This window comes from Schistocerca cancellata, chromosome 1, assembly GCF_023864275.1.
Source record: "Schistocerca cancellata isolate TAMUIC-IGC-003103 chromosome 1, iqSchCanc2.1, whole genome shotgun sequence".
In the NCBI taxonomy this organism is placed as follows: domain Eukaryota; kingdom Metazoa; phylum Arthropoda; class Insecta; order Orthoptera; family Acrididae; genus Schistocerca; species Schistocerca cancellata.
In genome coordinates, this window is record NC_064626.1 from 1,000,184,305 (window position 1) to 1,000,209,088 (window position 24,784).

The 24,784-nt window shown below is 43.0% G+C and overlaps 1 protein-coding gene across 1 annotated transcript; it reads left to right on the forward strand.

Moving 5' to 3' along the window:
* The first annotated feature begins 1,125 nt into the window (after positions 1 to 1,125).
* On the forward strand, positions 1,126 to 2,639 carry LOC126088839 (annexin B9-like). Its single transcript, XM_049906866.1, has one exon. It carries the CDS (start codon positions 1,214 to 1,216, stop codon positions 2,183 to 2,185), a length of 972 nt encoding a protein of 323 aa, XP_049762823.1. The 5' UTR covers positions 1,126 to 1,213; the 3' UTR covers positions 2,186 to 2,639.
* Positions 2,640 to 24,784: the final 22,145 nt, after the last annotated feature.

Sequence of the window (24,784 nt, forward strand, 5' to 3'; positions counted from 1 at the left end):
TCAATCGATATACATTGCTTTCTGTGAACCAGAAGCGAAAATTAGTATCACGAAAGCAGTGTTACATGAAGATGTGGGCCTAGGCCAGTTCTCCGACAATGGGGGACATCATTCTCTTATGTGAACAAACAGGCCACTTGTGCTAACATTCTTACGTAAAGAAACCGCGTGTGGGAAACCATGTTTCGTTTGTTTAGGAGGTAATTAACGGGCAGTAACTGTCATTATAATTAGAGTATTTTATAGTAGATAATTTTCATGATAATTAATCTCATTTGTTGTCAAGATGGCCTTCGAATACCGCATTTGCGTTCGTGTTTACCGTGGTGTCAAAATACTTTTAGCCTAAAGTGGTAATTGTCATCACGAAGGAAGCAGTACGTGACAAAAACGCAAGTGCATTACTTGGCCGTCATCTTGCCTATACATTATAGTTAATACCTTGACAGTTACTGACCGTTAATTGAAATTGTAATGACAGTTATTAACTATTAATTACATCGTAAATAAACAAAACAAACTGGACCCAAATGAGCGGTTTGTTTACATAAGAACGGAAGGGCAACTGGCCGGTTTGTTTAACAAGAGCACAATGCCCACATTGTCGCTGAACGTGCCCTACCCCCAATATCCATCTATAAATTACAACCAAGTAGCCTGGCTGTACACCTTGAGAACGAAATTCATTCGAGTGTTATTTATAAGAATTTATAAGAATCCGTCTTGAATGCATCGAAGTACACACAAATTATCAGGTTAGTTAAGACCATATCGTGTCATGAATGAAGGACGGAAACAGTGCCTCCGATTACTAATACGAACCACAACTCATTAGAACTCTCCTCTTGCATACTTTGCTCCGTTCAAGAAGAACGAAGTAGTAAACCCAACAATCACTGTAGTCTCCAAATTGACTACATCTTTATTTACCGGAAAAATATATATATATTTCCGATGTTGTGTTATTCCGTATTATCATAACGGGGATGAAACGGAGGAACACACAGCGGAAGCATTGGTAGGTAGGAAAGACCTGTAGTAAAGATACGGTGACGCGATATCTTCTGAGACTAGGAAAAGAGGGAAGTGGAGGGGCCGCGAGGGATTAGCCGAGCGGTTCAGTCTCTTCTCAGCGCTCGACAAGTGCAGGAGTGTGTGGTGCAGTGCTCGACGCTAAGTTCACATCTACCAGGATCTACCAACAGATACAACAATGAGCTCAAGGCAATACTATCCAGTTCATTGCACTCCAACCATCTACCCAGCAGACCCTTTCGATGCAAAGGCAGATGCTGAAACTCTGCGTGCTGCTATGAAAGGCTTTGGAACAGATGAACAGGCAATTATTGATGTACTGGCAAGGCGAAGCATTGTTCAGAGACTAGAAATTTCTGAAGAATTCAAGACACTTTTTGGGAAGGATCTGCTCAGTGAACTGAAGAGTGAATTAAGTGGTAATTTTGAGGATGCTATTGTTGCTTTGATGACTTCATTACCAAATCTTTATGCTAAAGAACTTCATGATGCCATAAGTGGTATTGGAACTGATGAGGAGGCACTTGTGGAAATACTTTGCACTTTAAGCAACTATGGAATCAAAACCATCGCAGCTGTTTATGAAGAAACTTATGGAACCTCCCTTGAATCTGACATAAAGGGAGATACATCTGGTCACTTCAAGAGGCTTCTTGTTTCACTGTTGATGGCTAACAGAGAAGAAAGCCAGGATGTTGATCCAAGTGCAGCCAAAGCAGATGCAGAAGCTCTTCTTGCAGCAGGTGAGGGCCAGTGGGGAACTGATGAATCAACCTTCAACAAAATCTTGGTAGCTCAAAGTTATGCACAATTGCGAAGAGTTTTCCATGAATATGAACAGTTGGCTGGTCATGACATAGAAGAGGCAATAAAGAGGGAGTGTGAAGGCAGTCTAGAAGACGGCTTCCTGTCAATTGTGAAATGTGTCAAGAACAAGACTGGTTACTTTGCTGAGAGACTGCATGATGCCATGGCTGGTATGGGAACCAAAGATAAAACTCTCATCAGAATCATCGTAACTCGTTCAGAAATTGACTTGGGTGATATTGCTGAGGAATATGCCAAGATGTATGAGAAGCCTCTTGCTGCCCGTGTTGAGGAGGACACTAGTGGTGACTACAAGAGGCTTTTGGTTGCACTGCTTGACTAAGCTACACATTATAATTGATGAATGTTCCAAAACAATTGTTCATTGCACTTTTTGGTGCCTTACTTTACTGTGGTGTTTTGAATATTAAATGATGTGTTATAGGAGGACTGTGCCAGTGACTACAAGAGTTTGTTGGTGGCTATCCTGAACTGAAGTGTTACAGCTGCCTACAAAGAAGAAATTAATGTATGATAGGTGCTATATTTATGTGCCTTGTTTGCTTAAAGTTGGATGTATCAAAGGATGTAGTTATTTATGGTCACTTCTATAGTGTTAAGTATAGCAAGAAATTGTGCTGCAGATAGATGCGTGTGGAAATAAGACTTGGAACTGTCCAATGCATTTCTATAGTTTGTATGAACTGTATAAGAATTCAGAAAACAAACTGTTCATATTTTATGCAATTTTTATGTAACAGTGATAGGTAAATACAAATAAATTACATCATGATTTACTTTTTGAAAGTGAATGTTACTTGTCCTGTGAAATGAGAAAGCTGCACATTCCATATAAATGTTGTTAAAATCTTTGCTTCACTAAAAGATTGTCAAATTGCTATAATAGGGATTTGGTGCTGTGAATGCCAGGTAGACTGCATTTTAAGAACTTTATATGGTGTACCATTGTCACAATAAAGATCTAGAAAAGTAAAAAAAAAAAAAAAAAGCGGTCTAAGGCGCTGCAGTCATGGAGTGTGCGGCTGGTCTCGGCGGAGGTTCGAGTCCTCCCTCGGGCATGGGTGTGTGTGTTTGTCCTTACGATAATTTAGGTTAAGCAGTGTGTAAGCTTAGGGACTGATGACCTTAGAAGTTAAGTTTCATAAGATTTCACATACATTTTTTTTAAGAGGAGGGAGAGGGGGAGGGGAGAGTGGAATTGGAAATTGACGAGTTGCTGGCAGCCGAAGTAGCGTTTGGCTATGATGATTTCCAAGAAGTCCGTGTGCTTGTCCGGTTACCATCAGCCTGGAATGCAGCAGTGTAAAATAAGAGAGGCTGCTGAAACCATTAAATGCCTGAAGAGAGCTGACAAGGGAGTAGCTACAACTTGCCATGGCCTGACAGCCAACGACCCCATTCCAGCGGGCCGAATGTGCACTACATCCAGCTGCTGATCAGCGTTCAACCCAAACAAGTGGCCGCAAGACAACTGCTCTGTGGTATCGACATCTTCATGCACTTACATAGAGCAACAAGTCTGTTAAAGAGACTGCTTACGTCACACTTGTCCGCCCTCTTCTATAGTATTGTTGTGCGATATGGGATCCACCGCAGATGGCACTAACTGAGGACATGGAAAAAATTCAGAGAAAGGAAGCTGGTTTTGTACTACGACGAAACCGGGGAGAGAGTGCCACGAACACGACATGTGAATTTGGCGGCAGTCATTAAAATAAAGGCTTTTTCACTGTGGCGGGATCTTCTCTTGAAATTCCAAAAAGTGAGATAGATCAGAAGTCACAAAGAAAGTTTCAAGTGTTGGCTTTTCACGCGCTCCGTTAGAGAGTGATTCGGTGGAGGCATATCTTGAAGGTGATTTCGGCGAACCCTCTGCTTGACACGTAATTGTGAATTGCAGAGTAATCATACAGATGTAGATGTAGGGAACGCTGCCCCTAGGTGCAGCCCTACAACTAAATGTTGTATGCCAGTCACCTTCTACAATGTGGCAGCCACCCCTCCGCAGTCGTTTGGAAACTGACTGATCCAATAGCATTCAGGAGAGGGATGTCGTTTGTCAGCTGAAAAGCGGAATAGGAGAGTAGGGAAGACCATCCCCAGGATAGCTGCAATTCAGTCGTCCTACAGATTACGCTGCAAAGAGGTCGAAACATCAGTTTTTATAGTGGCTTTAGTTTCAAACAGACGGTGCCTGCCACCGAAAAGGATGTTATTAGGAATAACACTGGATGTTGAGTTCGCATAGAACGAGAAATGTACTTATAAATCATTTCGGCGTTATAGTTGAATATTCTGAGGCTTTAGTTGACCATTGGTGTTTATACGTAAATTAATTTTTGCAGGAAAATTTTGACGGTTCATTCCCATCAACAGTCCTCGCAAATCTGATCTGCCTCTCAGCCAGTCCAGCGTGACGTGTACTTGAGTAATACACACGTCGTCAGTAGGTGCCGGTAGGGCGCTTCGCGGACTGGAGCAGCAGCACCACCCACCCGGCGCCCTAACACTCCTGTGGAGCGATCAACCTGGCCAGCTCGCTCGAACGAGGACGTCGATGCGAGCGCACCTGCCTGTGCGTCGGGTTCGGATGGCGAGTGGGCCTGCATATTGAGTGCACTGGCCACAAGTTATTCAAAATCAAAGACACCAGTCAGCCTCTGGTTCTATTCCCAGCCCGGTCAGAGATATTTTCCCCTCGGGGACTGCGTACTGTGCGGTCCTTATGTTCGTATCGTCAAAATTGACCAAAAAATGGTTCAAATGGCTCTGAGCACTATGGGACGTAACTTCTGAGGTCATCAGTCCCCTAGAACTTAGAACTACTTAAAACTAACTAACCTAAGGACATCACACACATCCATGCCCGAGGGAGGATTCGAACCTGCGACGGTAGCGGTGCATAATTTGAAACGTCCCCTTAGAACAATTTATACACGAGACTGTGCTTAACCTGACACACAATATTATTTAGCGCAACGCAATCTGACTATCAAAGATCCCTGCAGAAGAATGGCCCTGAGTAACATTAAACTATATCTTTCACAAATAACTTACCTCACAAAAATCTTCATTACTCGAACTACTGCAATATAGCGAGCGCCACTACTGCCAGCTAAATAAAAGATTCAAACTACGGAAGTCACTAACTACTGATAGGGATAGTTAGCAAATGAAAGATTTTAATAGAGAACAAACAATGTATTTACCTTAATAGTGTTGAAAAATATTAATAAACATAGCAATTCATAATATCCAGTATTACAAATTTCAAAACTCCGCCATCTCTCTCTCCCCACATCCACCACTGCTGGTGGCTCACCTCCAACTGCGCAACGCTACGCGCTGTTCACATCCAGCCGCCGCTGCCCAACACTACAATGGCAGACAACAATGCAAACTAGCCACAGGCTGCACACAGCACAGCCAGTGATTTTCATACAGAGAGCGCTACGTGGCATTACCAATATAAAAATCTAAACAGCCTACTTACATAGCCCCCATGCTCCCCACAAAAAATTTTACAAAATATTTTTGGGCAGTGGCCAATAATGATTTGAAAAAATTTTTCATAAAAAAATCGAACTACTGCAATATAGCGAGCGCCACTACTGCCAGCTAAATAAAAGATTCAAACTACGGAAGTCACTAACTACTGATAGGGATAGTTAGCAAATGAAAGATTTTAATAGAGAACAAACAATGTATTTACCTTAATAGTGTTGAAAAATCATAATATACACAGCAATTCATAATATCCAGTAATACAAATTTCAAAACTCCGCCATCTCTCTCTCCCCACATCCACCACTGCTGGTGGCTCACCTCCAACTGCGCAACGCTACGCGCTGTTCACATCCAGCTGCCGCTGCCCAACACTACAATGGCAGACAACAATGCAAACTAGCCACAGGTTGCACACAGCACAGCCAGTGCAGTGTAGCCAGAGAGCGCTACGTGGCATTACCAATATAAAAATCTAAACAGCCTACTTACAAATTGACATCCCACAGTTGAGATGGCTGCATGGGCAAGTCCAGAGAGACAATAAAAAAAGAGAACCCGCACCGTCTATCGAGAGGAAGTCCTTCTTGCGTGGTTTGAAAGCAGTTTCACTCTACCTTTCTCACTTGAGGACGTCGTATTGAATCAGAAGGTGAATGTACTATGTTTTGTGATTTATGAGCAAGTGAATTTTTCTTTGTGGTAAGTTCCTATGGGACCAAACTGCTGAGGTCATCTGTGTCTAGGCTTACACACTACTTAATCCAATTCAAACTAACTGACTCTAAGAACGACACACTCACCCTTTCCCGAGGGAGGACTCGCACCTCCGACGCGAGAAGCCGCGCGGAACGCGACAAGGCGCCCTAGAAAGCGCGGCTACCCCGCGCGGCACAGCAAGTGAAGGTAGGGCATTGTGTAATCCAACTGGTGAGACATAATTGAGTGCATAGTTTAAGAACGCTTCATCTGTAGTTCAAAGGATTATCATCTGCTCTCTCAGTTGCTAAGGGATATTACTTACTGAGTTTATTCCTTGTTCGACCGCGTTCAATCAGTATTCGACAGACACAGTTCTGGCTAAAGGTTATTAACATTTTAATAAAATTCATTGATACAAAACTATTGTGTTTATTGTTGGAAAGTTTTTTTAATTTCTGGGCCAACTTTCAAGAGAATTCCTTGATACTGTGTTAACGATTGTGGCTTCTTGGTTTCTTAATTAATGATCAAGTACACAGCTAATCTGGTAGTCACACCTCGTGACAGAGAACTTGTGTTTACGATTGTTTTAGGAAATTATGATCATACTATACGTGCACCTCCCGGTACCACTACTACCGCTCCTAAAATAGTTACATAAATAATATTTCGTCCAGAATTGAGGGGAGCTATAGTACTGTGCCAGGGTGTCTTCATAGAAGAGCCACGAACCATGAGCATGGAGGCAGAAAAATGGCGATCGACATGGGAGTCGGACACTCAATTCGGCGCCAGCTTGGCACTGATCGAAGTTCTTGGCGGCGAGTGCGGCGGACATCCATCCCCGTCGGCGCCGGCAAGTGGGCGGCAGAGGGCGGGAGGGGGGGGGGGACAGCCAACCACACCAGCCCCCGCCCAGCAGCCCTGATGAATTCCGCCGGCCGCGCTCTCTTATTAAGCCGCCCCCGCGAGAGTAATCTCTCGGTCGTTTTCTGCTTTAGCCGTGACCTGGCCGCTATAAATTCGCAAACTTTTTCTCCTCTGCCAGCCAGTTTCCTTTCTTCTATTATCTGGTAGAGACTTGGTAATCTTTTGTACAAAAAATATGCGCGATTGATCTGAGGTAATGGCTTTATAAGAAACAGTTTTCCGTTTGCTCAAGGTGGAACCTGCAGTGATTAACTTCTTAGAAGTGTTATGGGCGCCTGCTGTCCCTAGTCCATATAGGCCTATACATTTAGAAAACATTCTGAGGTCCCTCTTACATTGTTTGCAGATGATTCTATCGTTTATCGTCCAATAAATTCATCAGAAGATCAAAATGAATTGCAAAATGATTTAGGTAAGCTACCGGTACGGTACGAAAAGTTGCAATTGAGATTAAACGCTAAAGAATGTGAGGTCTTTCAAATGAGTACAAAATAAATATGTTAAACTTCGATGCACAATAAATATCACAAACTTAAACCGTGCAGATTTAACTAAATAGTTATAGATTACAATTACGAAAAACTTAAGTTTGAACCTTCTTGTAGGAAATGTTAGGTGGAAGGCCAACCAAAGACTGGGTTCTATTGGAAAAATCCTTAAAAGATGCAACAAAACTACTAAAGGGAATGCCTACGCTACTAATCTTATCCATCCTATTCTGGAGTAGCTCTGCGAGTTGTATGGTCTTCATTAGATAGGACTTACGAAGGAAATCGAAAAGCTCAAAAAGCAGGGGCTCGTTTGGTATTATAGAGAAATAAGGGTGTTTGTGTGTCACGGATGTGCAATCATTAGAAAAAAGGCGTTTTTCGTTGTGGTGAGATTTTTCAAGAAATTAATACGTACTTTTTCTTCCGAGTGCGAAAGTATTTTGTTGATTTTCAGTTAGTTACCGAGAAACGACCGTCGTAATAAAATAAATCTAAAGTTGCGCTGAACGATTTGGATATTCTTTTTTCCCATGTCCTATTCGAGAGTGAAACAATCGAGAAATGGTCTGAAAATGGTTCCATGTATACTCTGTCAGGCACTTAAGTGTGACTTGCAGTGTAGTGATGTGGATGTAGAATTACAAATTTACTCATAAGAGAACTCCTTAACATGAACATCTCAGTTTATACTTACCACGGTGTAATGGAACTTTTACTTCTAAATTTTCCGATGGTTACATCATCTGTAGCATGACAGTTAAATTTATAACTAAGTAGGCCTCCAGCCAAATGTATTATTACTACACCCTCGTATTCCCATACGTCACGACATTCAGCGGCGTTTCGTTTTATACCCATTCCACTGCCCATACAATCTATGATGCAGACACACTGACACTGGTAGAGATGAGAAAGCCTGAAAGCTTTTGTTTTCAATGTAAATTGAAGGGAACCTAGATTTACATCGTCGAACGAGTATATGATGGTCCCTCCTCCATAATGTAAATATTACTAAGTTTTTAACGTCTTACGATGTACGTATCCATGGGGAACTTGTCCGCGCTATTTACAAACGTCCTCGTACATGTGACCGGTGTCAAATAGTGCCAAGGCCGCAAATATTTGAAATAGAGGTTTCAATGCGTCAACGCAGCATGAACACACGTCTTAAGCTACAGCTCCTCACGAAGTAATTATTCGTACTATTAACTACATTAATTAAGCTCACAGACGGCATAAGAAGCTTTGTTTGTTGTCTTTCGCTTTTTTTGCGGAATTAGCGTGTAGTGTTGTATTATAAAACAGTTTGAAGATATGCTTAATACGGGTAGTGGTAATAAGGACTAATTAATTTTCCGGATGAAGATACTCTGTTGTTGATGGTGCTCTTTCAGCATCTCGGAGCCGCCATAGATGTCGTTCACGTCTTCTGTGCTCGTCTTCCGCGAGAGAAACTAATGATGATGACGATACGATAATGACGACCGAGAGTTCACTTCTGGGGACATTTTTCAATGTCAAGGAATGAGCAGAAATTTCCAGCACAGCACCACGCCGCACACACACTGAACGCAAAGCTGGCGCCAACTGACAACTGAAGGGTTCGGCACTGCGTCATCTCGCTAGTTTTTTTTTTCCTCGAATCGTATGTCATCATTTGAAAGTGAATTTTCAATGGAGCCGGTCAAGCAGGCTTCACCGAGTGGTCATGATCTAATCCTTCTCAATGAACTCGACGTGAAACAGCGGACTGTTGTGACATGTGTAATACGCATCTACATTGGTTACAAGCATCCAGTTTACGTTGTAAGAAGCCTAAATTTTCTGTTTGATAAAATAACCTCCGATGACTATAAATGGAAAATACAATGTTGTTTACTTTCTACAGGATTAAAGTATTTGGCTAAATAGCATTTGGATTATAAGGCCATCATCAGACGTCCTCTGACAGCTGTCAAAATTTTTGTTTTATTGATACATAACCTGTTTCTCGGCCGAAAGCGGCATCAGCAGTTGCAACAATGAAAAAGTCATAGGTATACACATCGTTCATAGGCAAGACATGTTATGCACTGAATATTGTCTACTTTGTTGGCGAACGAAGGGTGACAAAGACGTAATCCATAAATTTCGTAGAAATTGCTAGTGGGTGGATCATGAAATTACTGAACTTCGTTTTAAAATTTGTCTGCACTAGTGCGACGGCAGGGCAATCCGGCGTTTGGAAAGGTAGATACTGCCCACTTCATCCCTTTCAACAGCTGCGGATGCTCAGAATGTAAGGTACATTGTGACTGGAAAGGATGTTATCTAGATTGTGGTACATCTGTAGAATTATGATTCCACATTTACTGAGCATCTACTCGTACAGAGCGAGGGCCACCTGTACCAGCCACAGACATGTGTCCACCACTTGACAAACGAACGGCAAAAAACTCAGGTTTGCGGAAGCCTTGGAAACATCGGGTTCACAGTCCTGATTTAATATCAAATGATCACCGAACACAGTACTTTCCCTCTTCTAAACTACTCTTAATCCGCACAGTTTTCCAAATATGTCCTACCCTGTCTATTATTTCAATAACTCCGTTTGCCTGCATTTATTTATTTTGTTCTGTATCCCTATGTACTTCTTATAATCTGTAGTTATAACTCTCAACTCTGTTTACGTAGATTAGATTAGATTTACTTTCATTCCAATTGATCCGTAGTGAGGAGGTCCTCCAGGATATAGAAAATGTCAGGAAAACAATAATACATGACAAATACTTACAACTAATACTAAACTGATTTACCTTCCACAGATACCAAGTGGAATGATCGTCATTTTTTTTATTGCCCTCCGTATGTAAAAACTTGTTCAAGTCATTCATCAGTACTCTTGCCAAGTACTAATTCTACATTACAGGGATTATTAATTTGATTTCGGTTATTATATAGACAGTGTTTAGTATTAACACGTATTTATCCTGGTTTGCTCCCTTTAAACAGGATGTTCCAAGAGGAATCGTCAGCATTCAGTGATATGACAGGAACAATCATTCTAAGCAAAAAGTCTAATAAACAGGGGCTCTAGAGTGCATACCATAGTAGCTAGGAGCGCTTGTTCATCTTTGCTAATGTGAAAAATGTCTCTTCTACTGAACAATTGCTTATAGCTCTCGAAGTAATCTTACAGCCCACATTTACAAGATAATTTTGCATCGAATTATCGTTCCTGCCATATCCCTGAACACTAACTATTGCTCCTGGTACACGCTGTATTTATTTACTCTTCAATTTTTTACCTTTTAATTCAGGTACCGTGTGCTCCTGTCGCAGACTAGTTGAGTAACATCCTCTACAATGTTGTTTACAGATATTGGAGCCTCTTTGGCAACGAGAGTCAGTTAAAGTCTGATTATGTAAGCCGAAAGACAATTAACTAAATAAATACTGAGCTTTTATTTTTATAACTATGTTCTACCAATGGATGGATGGATGGATGGATGGATGGATGGATTTAAAATTGTTGGGTGGCAATCTCCTTGATCACCAGCGGCCTTTAACAAGGTCTCGGTACCGGTAAATGAGGAGTACTCTTGTTAAAACGAAAAGCAAATGAAATACAACGATTGCCACAACAACAGAAAATGTCGCTTGCAGGTACCAGTAGATCACACAGTTACCACATTTTAAAAGAACTCATAGAATCGTGGAAGTCAGTGAGAAAGCTGACTGATCACGGAACTAAAAGAATGACACAGCCACTAAAAAAGACATTTAACTGGGCGAGAGTCCTGACAACACACAAAATGTAAATAACTGCCGCGTCATTGCCGAAAATTTAAGATCCTAGGCTTCCCTACTATCAGCATACAACACACAGGACATTAAAACATGGTGTATCGTGAGTGTCTTCTCATCACAAGATATAATCATGGATCACTGAGCAGTGTCCAATGCGAAGGCGACTGAGGACCACTTCGTGCCTTCGTCTAGTTTGAAAGGAAGTGCGCCACGGACGAATAGTCGGTTTTACTGACTCACTTCCAGGCACTGCCTTCCAGACTCAGCCAACACTCGTTTTGTACCCCACTACACGACAGCCTGTAAGGGGGCCGGGAAGTTGCAGTGTGGTGTTTTCCTGGCAGGTGGTTCTCTATACTCTGACAACTTCCTCGTTCCCCTCGATTTCCAGAGAACCAACAGAAGGTCATCTCTTTCTTATGTCTATGCTGATAGTGGTTAGTGTCCTGGACCATCCGAACTATTCTATCGCCGGCCGGAATGGCCGAGTGGTTCTAGGCGCTACAGTCTGGAACCGCGCGACCGCTACGGTCGCAGGTTCGAATCCTGCCTCGGGCATGGATGTGTGTGATGTCCTTAGGTTGGCTAGGTTTAAGTAGTTCTAAGTTGTAGGGGACTGATGACCTCAGAGGTTGAGTACCATAGTGCTCAGAGCCATTTGAACCATTTTTGAACTATTCTATCTGCTGGTAAAATTTGCTGAATAGCTTACAGAGCGTTGGGAGAGTCAGAGCAAACAAGAAACTTCCCTCCTCAAGAAGTTTCATGAGCTCCAGTGCGTTCTTGAGTGCCCACGGCCCTGTGTAATACAATGAGAGGTGGAGTCGTAGGCGGCGTTTAATGGCAAAATGTCGGAAGACAATAGAACACCCAAAAATGTCTCATTGCCTCGATCCACCATGCTCTAAGGGAAATTCCGACGAAAGTGCCGGTAAAATCCGCTTTAAAGGCAAAGACAGAGCTGTGAACTTGTTACACCCCGTCAGGTCCAAGTTAAAAGTGGTCCTGTCAATCACACGGGGGAGGGGGGGGACAGGGATTTGCTCTATGCCTATTTAAGAAATGTATGTCAAAAAGGTTAGTAGCCTGGCGGTAACCGTTGAACCTGTGTTGTATTTCGTTCTACCAAGAAGCGACGGAAGAATAAGTTAACATATGATGAGACCTGACAGTGCTTTTGCACGATGTAAGCCGCATCGTTTAGGAACTAAACTGACTGTAGCAGAACATTTACACTCATGTCATTCTGAGGTACAGAACTGTTCTAATAAGCAACAAAGGGAGCATCCATTATCGCGATGCACAGCAACACCATTACTCACCGGCAGCTTACGACAGGATGGCTGATGGTTCCTTTCCCACTGATTAATTGCAACTCGTGTCGCATCCGAGGAACACGCTTCGCGAAAAGTATCGCGGACCGCACGTGTGGCGCCTGGAGGGTGCGACCCGTTTCTTGCGGCCACTCAGCGCAGCGCTCCGACGTCAGACTGGACGAGCGACAGCGGCAGCGGCCGGCGACGTGCAATATGTCGGGCGCGGATGTCGCGCCAGGCAGGAAGCGGTCGACCGCCGCCACTGCGGTTCTCGGGGCCGGCCCGACACTGCGAAGCGAGGCGCCTCTTCCTCTCCCGTCATCTAACTGTGCCATCTGCGTGTGGCACTGTAAAACCAATTACCTAATATTTTGCGCGGGACTCCGGCTTCAGCTGCGACAAGCACAGAGTCTCTTCCTGCGATATCATGTGTATAGCTATTCAGTGTGACAGATGTGAAAATTAACGAAATATCAATTTAATAATTCACGGCTGCAAAATACTAACGCGAATTCTTTACAGACGAATGGAGAAACTGGTTGAAGCCGACCTCGGGGTAGATCAGTTTAGATTCCGTAGAAATATTGGAACACGTGAAGCAATACTGACCCTACGACTTATCTTAGAAGCTAGGTTAAGAAAAGGCAAACCTACGTTTCTAGCATCTGTAGACTTAGAGAAAACTTTTGCAATGTTGACTGGAATACTCTCTTTCAAATTCTGAAGGTGACAGAGGTAAAATACAGGGAGCGAAAGGCTATTTACAATTTGTACAGAAACCAGATGGCAGTTATAAGAGTCGAGGGACACGAAAGGGAAGCAGTGTTTGGGAAGGGAGTGAGACAGGGTTGTAGCCTCTCCCCAATGTTATTCAATCTGTATATTGAGCAAGCCGTAAAGAAAACAAAAGAAAAATTCGGAGTAGGTATTAAAATCCAAGGAGAAGAAATAAAAACTTTGAGGTTCGTCGATGACATTGTAATTCTGTCAGAGACAGCAAAGGATTTGGAAGAGCAGTTAAACGGAATGGTCAGTGGAATATATAAGATAAACATCAACAAAAGCCAAACGAGCATAATAGAATGCAGTCGAATTCAGTTGGGTGATGCTGAGGGAATTAGATTAGGAAATGAGACACTTAAAAAAGTAGATGAGTTTTGCTATTTGGGGAGCAAAATAAATGATGATGGTCGTCGAAGTAGAGAGGATATAAAATGTAGATTATCAATGGCAAGGAAAGCGTTTCTGAAGAAGAGAAATTTGTTAACATCGGGTATAGAGTTAAGTGTCAAGAAGTCGTTTCTGAAATTATTTTTATGGAGTGTAGACATGTATGGAGGTGAAACCCGGACGAAAAATAGTTTGGACAAGAAGAGAATAGAAGCTTCCGAAATGTGGTGCTACAGAAGAATGCTGAAGATTACATTGGTAGAACACATAACTAATGAGGTATTGAATAGAATTGGGGTGAAGAGGATTTTGTGGCACAACTTGACTAGATGAAGGGATCGGTTGGTAGGACATATTCTGAGGCACCAAGGGATCACCAATTTCGTATTGGAGGGCAGTGTAGAGGGTAGAAATCGTAGAGGGAGACCTGAGATGAATACGCTAAGCAGATTCAGAAGGATGTAGGCTGCAGTACGTACTGGGAGATGAAGCAGCTTGCACAGGATAGAGTAGCATGGAGAGCTGCATCAAACCAGTCTCAGGACTGAAGACCACAACAACAACAACAACAACCATTCAGTCTGTTTATATCATTGTACGAGGGATGTCCGATAAGTAATGCAATACATTTTTTTCTCGGGAAAATTCGATTGCAAAAATGTGGAATTTATTATGGGACATCATTGAATGTTCCCGACTCAAGCTGTGTGATTTCATAGACTTCTGACTGGCGGTAGCTTCTAGAACGGATGTGTGTTCCAACCAGAAAAGTTCCTTTTGACGAAAAATCGGAGCATCGCAGATATTCATAGGCGCTTACAGAATGTGTACGGAAACCTGTCAGGGATCAAAGCATGGTGAATCGTTGGGCAAGGCATCTGTCGTCGCCACAACAAGGCCGCGAAAATCTGGCAGACCTCCCGCGTGCCTTCTGGCCACATACAACTGTGACTCCTGCAATTTTGAAACGTGCGGACACTCTCATTCGAGGTGATGGACGGATCACAATCGAACACCGCGCTGTCAAAAAAAAAGTGGCTCTGAGCACTGTGGGACTTACCTGGTGAGGTCATCAGTCCCCTAGAACTTAGAACTACTTAAACCTAACTAACCTAAGGACATCACACACATCCATGCCCGAGGCAGGATTTGAACCTGCGACCGTAGCGGTCGCGCGGTTCCAGATTATACCTCCTAGAACCTCGCTGTTCAGTTGGACATCTCTGTTGGTAATGCTGACACACTCTTCCATCATTTGGAGTATTCGATGGTGAGTTCCTCGCCGCAGCAGAAGACCATGAAGTTCAAGTAAAGACCATCTTTCCGTAACTGCTTGCGCTTTACGAGGATGATCGTGAAAACTTTTGACGAACATCATCGCAGGCTATAAAACAAAGGTTCATCTCTTCGAACCTGAAACCAAACGGCAATCCATGCAGTGGTGCCACACCACCTGTTCTCAGAAGAAAAATTTCAGTGCCGCGCCATCAGCCGGGGCTCTGAAGGGATTATTTTGTTTGATGTCCTCCCTCATGGTAGAACGATCACCTCTGAACTTTATTATGCTACCCTTTGGAAATTGATGAATTCCCTCAGCGTGCTCGTCGTCACAAAAATGCAAACGAACTTGTCATTCTCCATGACGCAAGGCCTCATACAACTCTTCAGACCTGAGAAGAGTTCAAAAAATTTCATTGGACTGTTCTTCCTCAACCACCGCAGAGAAGAGAATCCTCACCTTCCGACTTCCATCTATTTGGCTGAATGAAAGTTGCACTCCACTTTTGGCTCAATGAAGGTTTCACTCCTCTGGGATCGGTACGATAATGACGGGTAGGCTATTGATGCAGCGACACGTTGGCTACGACATCGATCAGTAGAGTGTAGCATGTGAGCATACACAACCTCCCAGTAGGGTGGCGTAAGGCCGTCACATTGAATGGAGATTATAATGAGAGATAGTGTTTTGTAACCAGAAGAATGGGGCATATTGTACTGTACTGGGATACTGAAAGAAAACAACCTGCATTAAGAACGTATTTGATGTATTAGTGTTGTATTACTTATTTAATGACCCTCGTATATCTACACACGAAGTATTCCAGATAAAATGTTTCTCTTTGTGATTTAAAAATAGTGAGTTAAGGAAATATTTATTTAAAACGGTAATGGAACTAATATCTTTTCCTATCGTATTGCTGATTCATTTAATCCGTCTGCACACAAATCAGTTAAATCCTACTTTATCATTTTTAGTTAGAGAGCTGGAAACCTTAAATGTTTTCGGGGTGGAGAGAGAATGCTGTACATCCGTAGCTGGACGTGTTCAGTAGATTGCTACAAAGGTGGGAAGTTCATTTAAGTGAAGAATTCAAACGCATGCTCATTTTACTGAGTAAAAGTAATCTACGACCTACAGACTAGATGTAAAGTTACTGATGTCACACAGCGGCAAGCATCCCCGATGACTTGTTTCAAATCTGGGATTGTGAGTTCGGTAACAAGAATACCGATTCTTCAGCTATTCCCACAGAATAAAATCTATTGGTGCCAAATCGACGACCATACGGCCATTCCTGATTACTAAGGCATCTTGACCATCTTCCAAACAATAACCTGATAAGTTCTTGCATAATATCACAAAAGGAAAGGGTATTTTCAAGGAGAACAACTAATTTGTACATAATAAAAGCTTGATAATTCTCAATCACGGAATACCTAAATGAGCATGGCCGGACGCGGGATATCGATGATTTCATATCCGAAGATTCAACATCAAACGTTAAGGGACCACTTCCTACGCCGACTGGCATGATGTACCCATCTGTGGTTCCGTAATGTGCCCTCTACGTACTGCACTTGGGTTCACCAGAGAACACTTTGTAAGGCGTCCAGAGTGAAATTATCCACGGTCCATTTGGAAAGCAACTCCCCGCTAGAGATCGTTCCCATGCAGCTCTCCTGTCAGCGACGCTAACTGTTCGCCTGGCAGATACCTATGACTTTCCGTGTGCTGACATGAACATCGTGATGTACTGCAGCCGAAAGGAACACTTCTTAATGGCCTTCTCAAACTTCTTATTTCTCGAAGTCGCCAGTGCAAGGATACATCCTAGATTATAACGGTATAGAACTTCGATTACAGCATAGAGGAAGTTTGTCGCTCCGTGACACCAGCAACTTTACATCTAGTCCGCACGTCGCTTGGAAGACCTACTGATTCAGGAAAGAGTGCGCTAGTTTGAACTCGTCACTTCAATGAATATTTCGCTACAAGAACAACCTTTTGAACGCAGTGAATTATTTTCAGAATGTTGTATGCACCCATAAAAGCTTAAAAGGTTCTGGCTTCATAAATAAAACTGGATTAAAACTGATATGTACACAGCTGGTGGAAGTACCTCAGCTTCGAGATGAAATAACTTGTTTTCTACATAAAAAAATTATAACTCGTTGTTGGAACTCTATGAAGTAATTAAATAAATTGTGATCATATCTCCACACAAGCAGTTACGTTTCTTACTTCCACCTACCTAAATAAACATTCCTTTAGCTTATTATTTTGTAAGTCATGGGCAAAAACGAGTTATCTTAAAGATCTTGTATGTACTACGTAAACTACTGTACATCGCATGTTGAATGTGCTATCGTATCAATACAGTTGCTTTTCATTCCTATTACATTCACCTATTAGGCGACGAAAAATTGGCTGTCTATTTGCCTCTGTATGCGCGCCTTAGTCTGTCTGCCTTATTCCCATGATCCTTATGCGATAACCACGTCGGTGTCAATGAAAGTCAAGTATGGTAATACAGCTTTATTAAGGCAACAAGCATGCGATTGGCGACAGAAATGCTCATCGTTCGTACCAGGCACTTCACGTCATCCAGATAACAACACAGCTGTTAAAAATCATCATTATGGAAAACCAGCAACCTGCAATGGATAACAATACTGTAATTGTAAACATCAATAATGGACTAAAACATCATGTGGTGCACACAAATACCTAAGTTTCACAAAAAGGTTGCAGGGAAGGGGCCCAGAAACAGAATACTCTATGGAAACTACGAGAACGACTATATGGTGCGATGACAGTGTCTTACTTGCATAAAACTTGGATGCACTACCATTGACCTGAAATGAAAAGAAAGTGTAAGAAATGACGTCATTCATTATCACACAAAGCACAGAAGTGCCGAACTCTGACCTCAGCAGTGACTATTATGTTGACTTCCTTTTGGCATAACAAATGTGCTATCGAAGAGCAATATGTGCCGCGCCGAACACTATCAGTTGTGTATCATATTCAAACTTCCTAGAAATTATCTTCGTCTCGCAATCTACGCGAAACGACACGGCCTGACGTCTGCAGTTATTGTCAGAGTGGTTTCCATTTATTCTAACCACTGCAAGAAGCAATAGGCGGCAAAAAAATCCGTTACGATGAAGAGGTACAGAAGAGACTCTCGAGTGGCTGCGAAGATTCACAGACGAGTTATTATCCACGAGAATTCAAGCAATCTGAAGCCGTTGGTGAACTTGCGGGGAGAAGGTTATGTCCTGCTACTTGTGCCTTTTAGGTAATATAAAAAAATGTTTACAGTTATTACTTGACTCAGCTTCGCAACTTCTGTTACTCATGCACGTAACTGTATATAATAGTGAATGGAATATGTCTGTGACCCTCACATTTTTTTGTGTTTTACGCTGTAGCCGTGCGCAAAGTTTTTCAACATGAAAATATCGGAACATTTATTTTTTGTCGTGTAGAGTTGGCTATAAACCGCCAAAACAGTTTATTTGCTACTTGGATTGTTCCAGTTGGCCAATGCGTGGAGAAACGACAGTGTGCGTGAGGCATTACACTCACATAAATGTTGCATGATTCACTACGATATCATCCAAAGTATTTTTGCGTGTTCGTCCAGCTTCGAGTTGAGTGCTGCAGGTACAAAAGTTGTAGAATTTTTGTTTTCCTAGAAGTCAGGGGGAAAGTCGTGTCCTGTGTGTTGCTAAGGCACTCTGTATTGATTCAGTCTGACTTACTTGATATGGAAATCCAATTTCTCTGCGTCGCTTACTCAGTTTCTTCGAGTTTAGATTCGCCCGGCAGATCTTCCTTCAGGAACCCGCAGAAACTTTATCGACTGCATCTGGAAAAAGAAGACATTTCAGTATTGTAGCGCGTTTGCTTATGTGTCAATATATTTTCGACACTCAAATAATACCTCTCAACGTCGTCGCATACGGTTGTTGGTACGGCACAAATGCAGTATAATCCACAATACGCAATGGAAATACAGGCATATGAGACAAGAGATCAAAGTACATACAAAATACTGATATAGGCTGCGATAACTGCTGTCCTGGAAAACTATAGCATACAGCATACAGTTATTGAGCACAGCGAAGAAACCTGGGCAATAGAACAGGAAAATTACTGTGCCCTACGACAGTACTTCTTTTTACGTGGGCGTGCTGAAATGAAAAACATCCGAACGTTTTATGTGAAAACTCTTAAAACTTTTAAAATAAAACAAATATTGTTATAATTCTGCATCTTCATTCTTCGTGTTTAAATATTTATTTCCCATCATAGTCGCCCTGGCGAGGAATATATTTGTCCCAATGAGAGACTAGGTGGTTGATACCGTCACTGAAGAATTTTTAACTTCTATACGCGACCACAACCTCACTTTTACTATCACCGCATCGTCACCACCAAAGTGAGGTCCTCTAGGTGTTCTTTAAATCGGATGAGCCTAAACTGAGGGCGTATGGAGGATAATCAATGAGTGTGAACCCAAGGCGTCCGGATGTTGCAGATGTCTCAGCGTTTATCATGCTGAAGGAGCGAGTGCAGCATACCTAGGTATTACAATTACGAACATTTTAAATTGGAAGGAACACACAGAAAATGTTGTGGGGAAGGCTAACCAAAGACTGCGTTTTATTGGCAGAACACTTAGAAAATGTAACAGACCTACTAAGGAGACTGCCTACACTAAGCCTGTCCGTCCACTTTTAGAATACTGTTGAGCGGTGTGGGATCCTTACCAGGTAGAACTGACAGAGTACATCGGAAAAGTTCAAAGAATGGCAGCACGTTTTGTATTATCGCGGAATATGGGAGAGAGTGTCACAGAAATGATACAGGATTTAGGATGGACATCATTAAAAGAAATGCGTTTTTCATTGCGACGGAATCTTCTCACGAAATTCCAACTTCCTCCTCCGAATGCGAAAATATTTTCTTGACAACGACTTACATTGGGAGGAACGATCACCAAGATAAAATAAGGGAAATAAGAGCTCGTACGGAAAGATATAGGTGTTCATTCTTCCCGCGCGCTATACGAGATTGGAATAATAGAGAATTGTGAAAGTGGTTCGATGAACCCTCTGACAGGCACTTAAATGTGATTTGCAGAGTGTCCATGTAGATATAGATGTAGATGTGTGGATAATCTCTTCGATTTTGTGCTTTCAGTTTCCTGAGGGGCCGGCCGGAGTGGCCGAGCGTTTCTAGGCACTACAGTCTGGAACCGCGGGATCGCTACGGTCGCAGTTTCGAATCATGCCTCGGGCATGGATGTTTGTGATGTCCTTAGGTTAGTTAGGTTTAAGTAGTTCTAAGTTCTAGGGGACTAATGACCTTAGATGTTAAGTACCATACTGCTCAGAGCCATTTTTTTCCGGAGGGTCTCTCACGCAGCGACACAGATACGTTACACACCGCTACGTTACATGCTACAACTGGGACTCATCTGGAAATTGAGTCAGCGAAGCGGGGAAGTCGATTGATTAGTATGCAAGACGTGTAATACCTCAACCGACATCAAGAACACAATAAAAAATCCTGAGGCATCACTTTTCAGTACACCCTCGTACACAGAACTTAAAGTGGTTCAAATAAATATGTCCACGAATAACGTATCACCTGTATAAATTACTACAAAATTTCGGGTATCTTGACTGGTTTGATGCCGACCACCACGAATCCCTCTCCTGAGCCAACCTCTTCATCTCAGAGCAACGCTTACACCGGTTGCCATCCATTATCTGTTGGACACTTTCCGTTCTCTGTCTTCCTCTGCACATTTACCTTCTACTGTTCCCTAAAGTACTATTCATTTCACTTGTTGCATATCTAAAGACAAGTTACCTAGTATGTAGATTTTACGGTTTTCTTCGGGTAACATAATTTTTTTACATTACGCGATCAAATATTGCTTCCAGCAAAGGAGTATCGTTACATGTTGGAGGGAGCCGATTTCACCACATACGTATTCATGGCTCGGACAGATGTTCATACAATGTAAGTGCATATATACAAAATATATATACGTCATATGACTGATGATTGGACAAGAATTTTCCAACGCATGTATTTTACACGGCTTTCCATAAAATGAAACATCCAGAGGTTACGTAAGCCCTCAATATACTCTCATTCAAGCAACAAAACGGAATTGAATAATAATTCTATAGTGATACTTCTACGTCATCAGGCTATTGTAACGAAAGCAAAGAAAATTCTACAGAAACATTTTCTGTGCACTAAGTCTTGTTGATTATAGTTTCTTATGAGATAATATGTGAATAAATTACAGTCGTACCTCTGTTTTTGTAATACCAGAGGAGTTATTTTGTGTATTACGTCGCATTTTGTTTAACCGACAGTACTGATGATAATGAAATGAATTTTTTTATCGCACAGCTATATTACCAGTACAATTCCTTATATGGAGTATGAAAATGATAAAATAAAATTTCTGTAAATTCATAAGGAGTGTGTGCGAGGAATCGACCGCATCCTAGGCCAGTTCACTGCCCTATTTCTCAGCGTCAGCTGCGCCGATGTGAGAACAAGAAAAGAGCTGCTCTCCTCCCCGGGTTCATGGAAAGCTTACATCGCTGCAAGGAGCAAAGATTCGAAATATTCTGCCACGTTACAGAAAAGAGAAGACTGTTGCATATATATTTTAAGCTCCTAATTTTTTAATGTACCTACAAGCATAATGACTCGAGAGATTGAATAGACGCAAGAGACAGCACTGATGGAAAGACCAGCTTCTCTACTTAAAAGGCAATAGAGCTTTCGTTTGGTCAACGAGAAAAGCGTAGGGAAAGATTTCCAGTGACTCATGTGTTTGTATTGCTCTCGTGTGTCCCGCCTTCTACAGGTGTCACACGGAGGTGACGACAAGCTGTGCTGTCGAAATACGGTGTTACGCGAACGACAGCACCTGGCTGGACACCCGAGAGTCGTACCGACAGCGTAGAGTGTCTGCATACCTGCCGTGGCAGCCGTTTTCATTACGGCTAATAGCGACGAAGGTTCACAATGCTTGGAGGAATGTCGCCACGTTCCTTGCAAGCACGTTCTTCGCAGCTGCGGATAGCGCGCGTTGTGCAGTAAATGACCTACCGTGCCTGGAATAGCTTACCACAAAATGCAGGCGGGATAATACGTCTCACAAACATTCAGATGCATGGGGCAGATACGTGTACATTCAGTTTCATAGTGGAGACATGTGCCTCCAGTAGTTACTTCAGAAATAAAAGTGAATTAAATTCAGCTATGAATAAACTAGAATACAAAGTGCCCCTATCATAGTACGAAAAAAGGCGAATGTGTCCTGGAAAAATTAGGGATGTAAAAGAAGGGAAATCGATTTTCAACTTAACTGGCAGCTTCAAAGACAATAAAATGAAAAAAAAAGCTTGACATATTCTCGCTTTTTTACTTGTCAGTACGCCTGGCATTTAATACACTCCTGGAAATGGAAAAAAGAACACATTGACACCGGTGTGTCAGACCCACCATACTTGCTCCGGACACTGCGAGAGGGCTGTACAAGCAATGATCACACGCACGGCACAGCGGACACACCAGGAACCGCGGTGTTGGCCGTCGAATGGCGCTAGCTGCGCAGCATTTGTGCACCGTCACCGTCAGTGTCAGCCAGTTTGCCGTGGCATACGGAGCTCCATCGCAGTCTTTAACACTGGTAGCATGCCGCGACAGCGTGGACGTGAACCGTATGTGCAGTTGACGGACTTTGAGCGAGGGCGTATAGTGGGCATGCGGGAGGCCGGGTGGACGGACCGCCGAATTGCTCAACACGTGGGGCGTGAGGTCTCCACAGTACATCGATGTTGTCGCCAGTGGTCGGCGGAAGGTGCACGTGCCCGTCGACCTGGGACCGGACCGCAGCGACGCACGGATGCACGCCAAGACCGTAGGATCCTACGCAGTGCCATAGGGGACCGCACCGCCACTTCCCAGCAAATTAGGAACACTGTTGCTCCTGGGGTATCGGCGAGGACCATTCGCAACCGTCTCCATGAAGCTGGGCTACGGTCCCGCACACCGTTAGGCCGTCTTCCGCTCACGCCCCAACATCGTGCAGCCCGCCTCCAGTGGTGTCGCGACACGCGTGAATGAAGGGACGAATGGAGACGTGTCGTCTTCAGCGATGAGAGTCGCTTCTGCCTTGGTGCCAATGATGGTCGTATGCGTGTTTGGCGCCGTGCAGGTGAGCGCCACAATCAGGACTGCATATGACCGAGGCACACAGGGCCAACACCCGGCATCATGGTGTGGGGAGCGATCTCCTACACTGACCGTACACCACTGGTGATCGTCGAGGGGATACTGAATAGTGCACGGTACATCCAAACCGTCATCGAACCCATCGTTCTACCATTCCTAGACCGGCAAGGGAACTTGCTGTTCCAACAGGACAATGCACGTCCGCATGTATCCCGTGCCACCCAACGTGCTCTAGAAGGTGTAAGTCAACTACCCTGGCCAGCAAGATCTCCGGATCTGTCCCCCATTGAGCATGTTTGGGGCTGGATGAAGCGTCGTCTCACGCGGTCTGCACGTCCAGCACGAACGCTGGTCCAACTGAGGCGCCAGGTGGAAATGGCATGGCAAGCCGTTCCACAGGACTACATCCAGCATCTCTACGATCGTCTCCATGGGAGAATAGCAGCCTGCATTGCTGCGAAAGGTGGATATACACTGTACTAGTGCCGACATTGTGCATGCTCTGTTGCCTGTGTCTATGTGCCTGTGGTTCTGTCAGTGTGATCATGTGATGTATCTGACCCCAGGAATGTGTCAATAAAGTTTCCCCTTCCTGGGACAATGAATTCACGGTGTTCTTATTTCAATTTCCAGAAGTGTATATTGGATCGTGTCAAGTAAAGTAACAGAATAAATGATGCCACCTCGTGTAACATGTCACAGGCCATTATGACATCAAAATGCATCTGTAATGTCATACAATATGACACAACACGTTTGCAAAATTCCACATGACATCCGTTTTTACTATGGCTGGCGCATCTTCTGGATTTTGGCCACAAGATCAAGAACTTTTGACCTATAAATTCCAAGAACCAGCTGTGCCAAAATACTGCACTTAAAGGAGAGCACTGCGCTGGGGAAGTATGATTGACTCGTGAGAAAGTTCGAATCCGCCAAGATGTTTTGATTTAAATGTCTTTGAAGCTCGCAGATCAGTCGAAATCTGGTTACCTTCTTTTACATCCCTAACTCTTCCTAGGAAAAATTCGCCTTTTTTGTGCTACTTTTTTACTCTACCATAATTTTGACATTTGACAGCCGTAGCTTGTCAACCGATGCAGATTTTTGTTGACCCGTGCGACGACTGATCCGGTATAGTTTTTTTATTGCCTTACGGATCACGTTGCCAGTATCGTGACAACGGATAAAGCTTTCAGAAAACAACAGGAGGACTGTTAATTACATATATTTGTCTACCTTCTTACTAAATTCGAACCGATTCACACAGATGTAAAACACAGAAGTGGCACACATATAAGGACAAATAAAACACGTGTTTCGGCACTAAAACCAGAATAAAGCTAGAGTTTTGAAAGCGAGTTTTCAGTTTTATCGTAAGAAGGCATTTTTTATTTATTTGATTCACTTTAAACCGTTTCCGCGCATACAGTTCACATAAGAACGAATTTTACATT

Coding starts and splice junctions, on each gene's coding strand:
- LOC126088839 (XM_049906866.1), top strand. CDS start 1,214: ATGAGCTCAAGGCAATACTATCCAGTTCATTGCACTCCAACCATCTAC.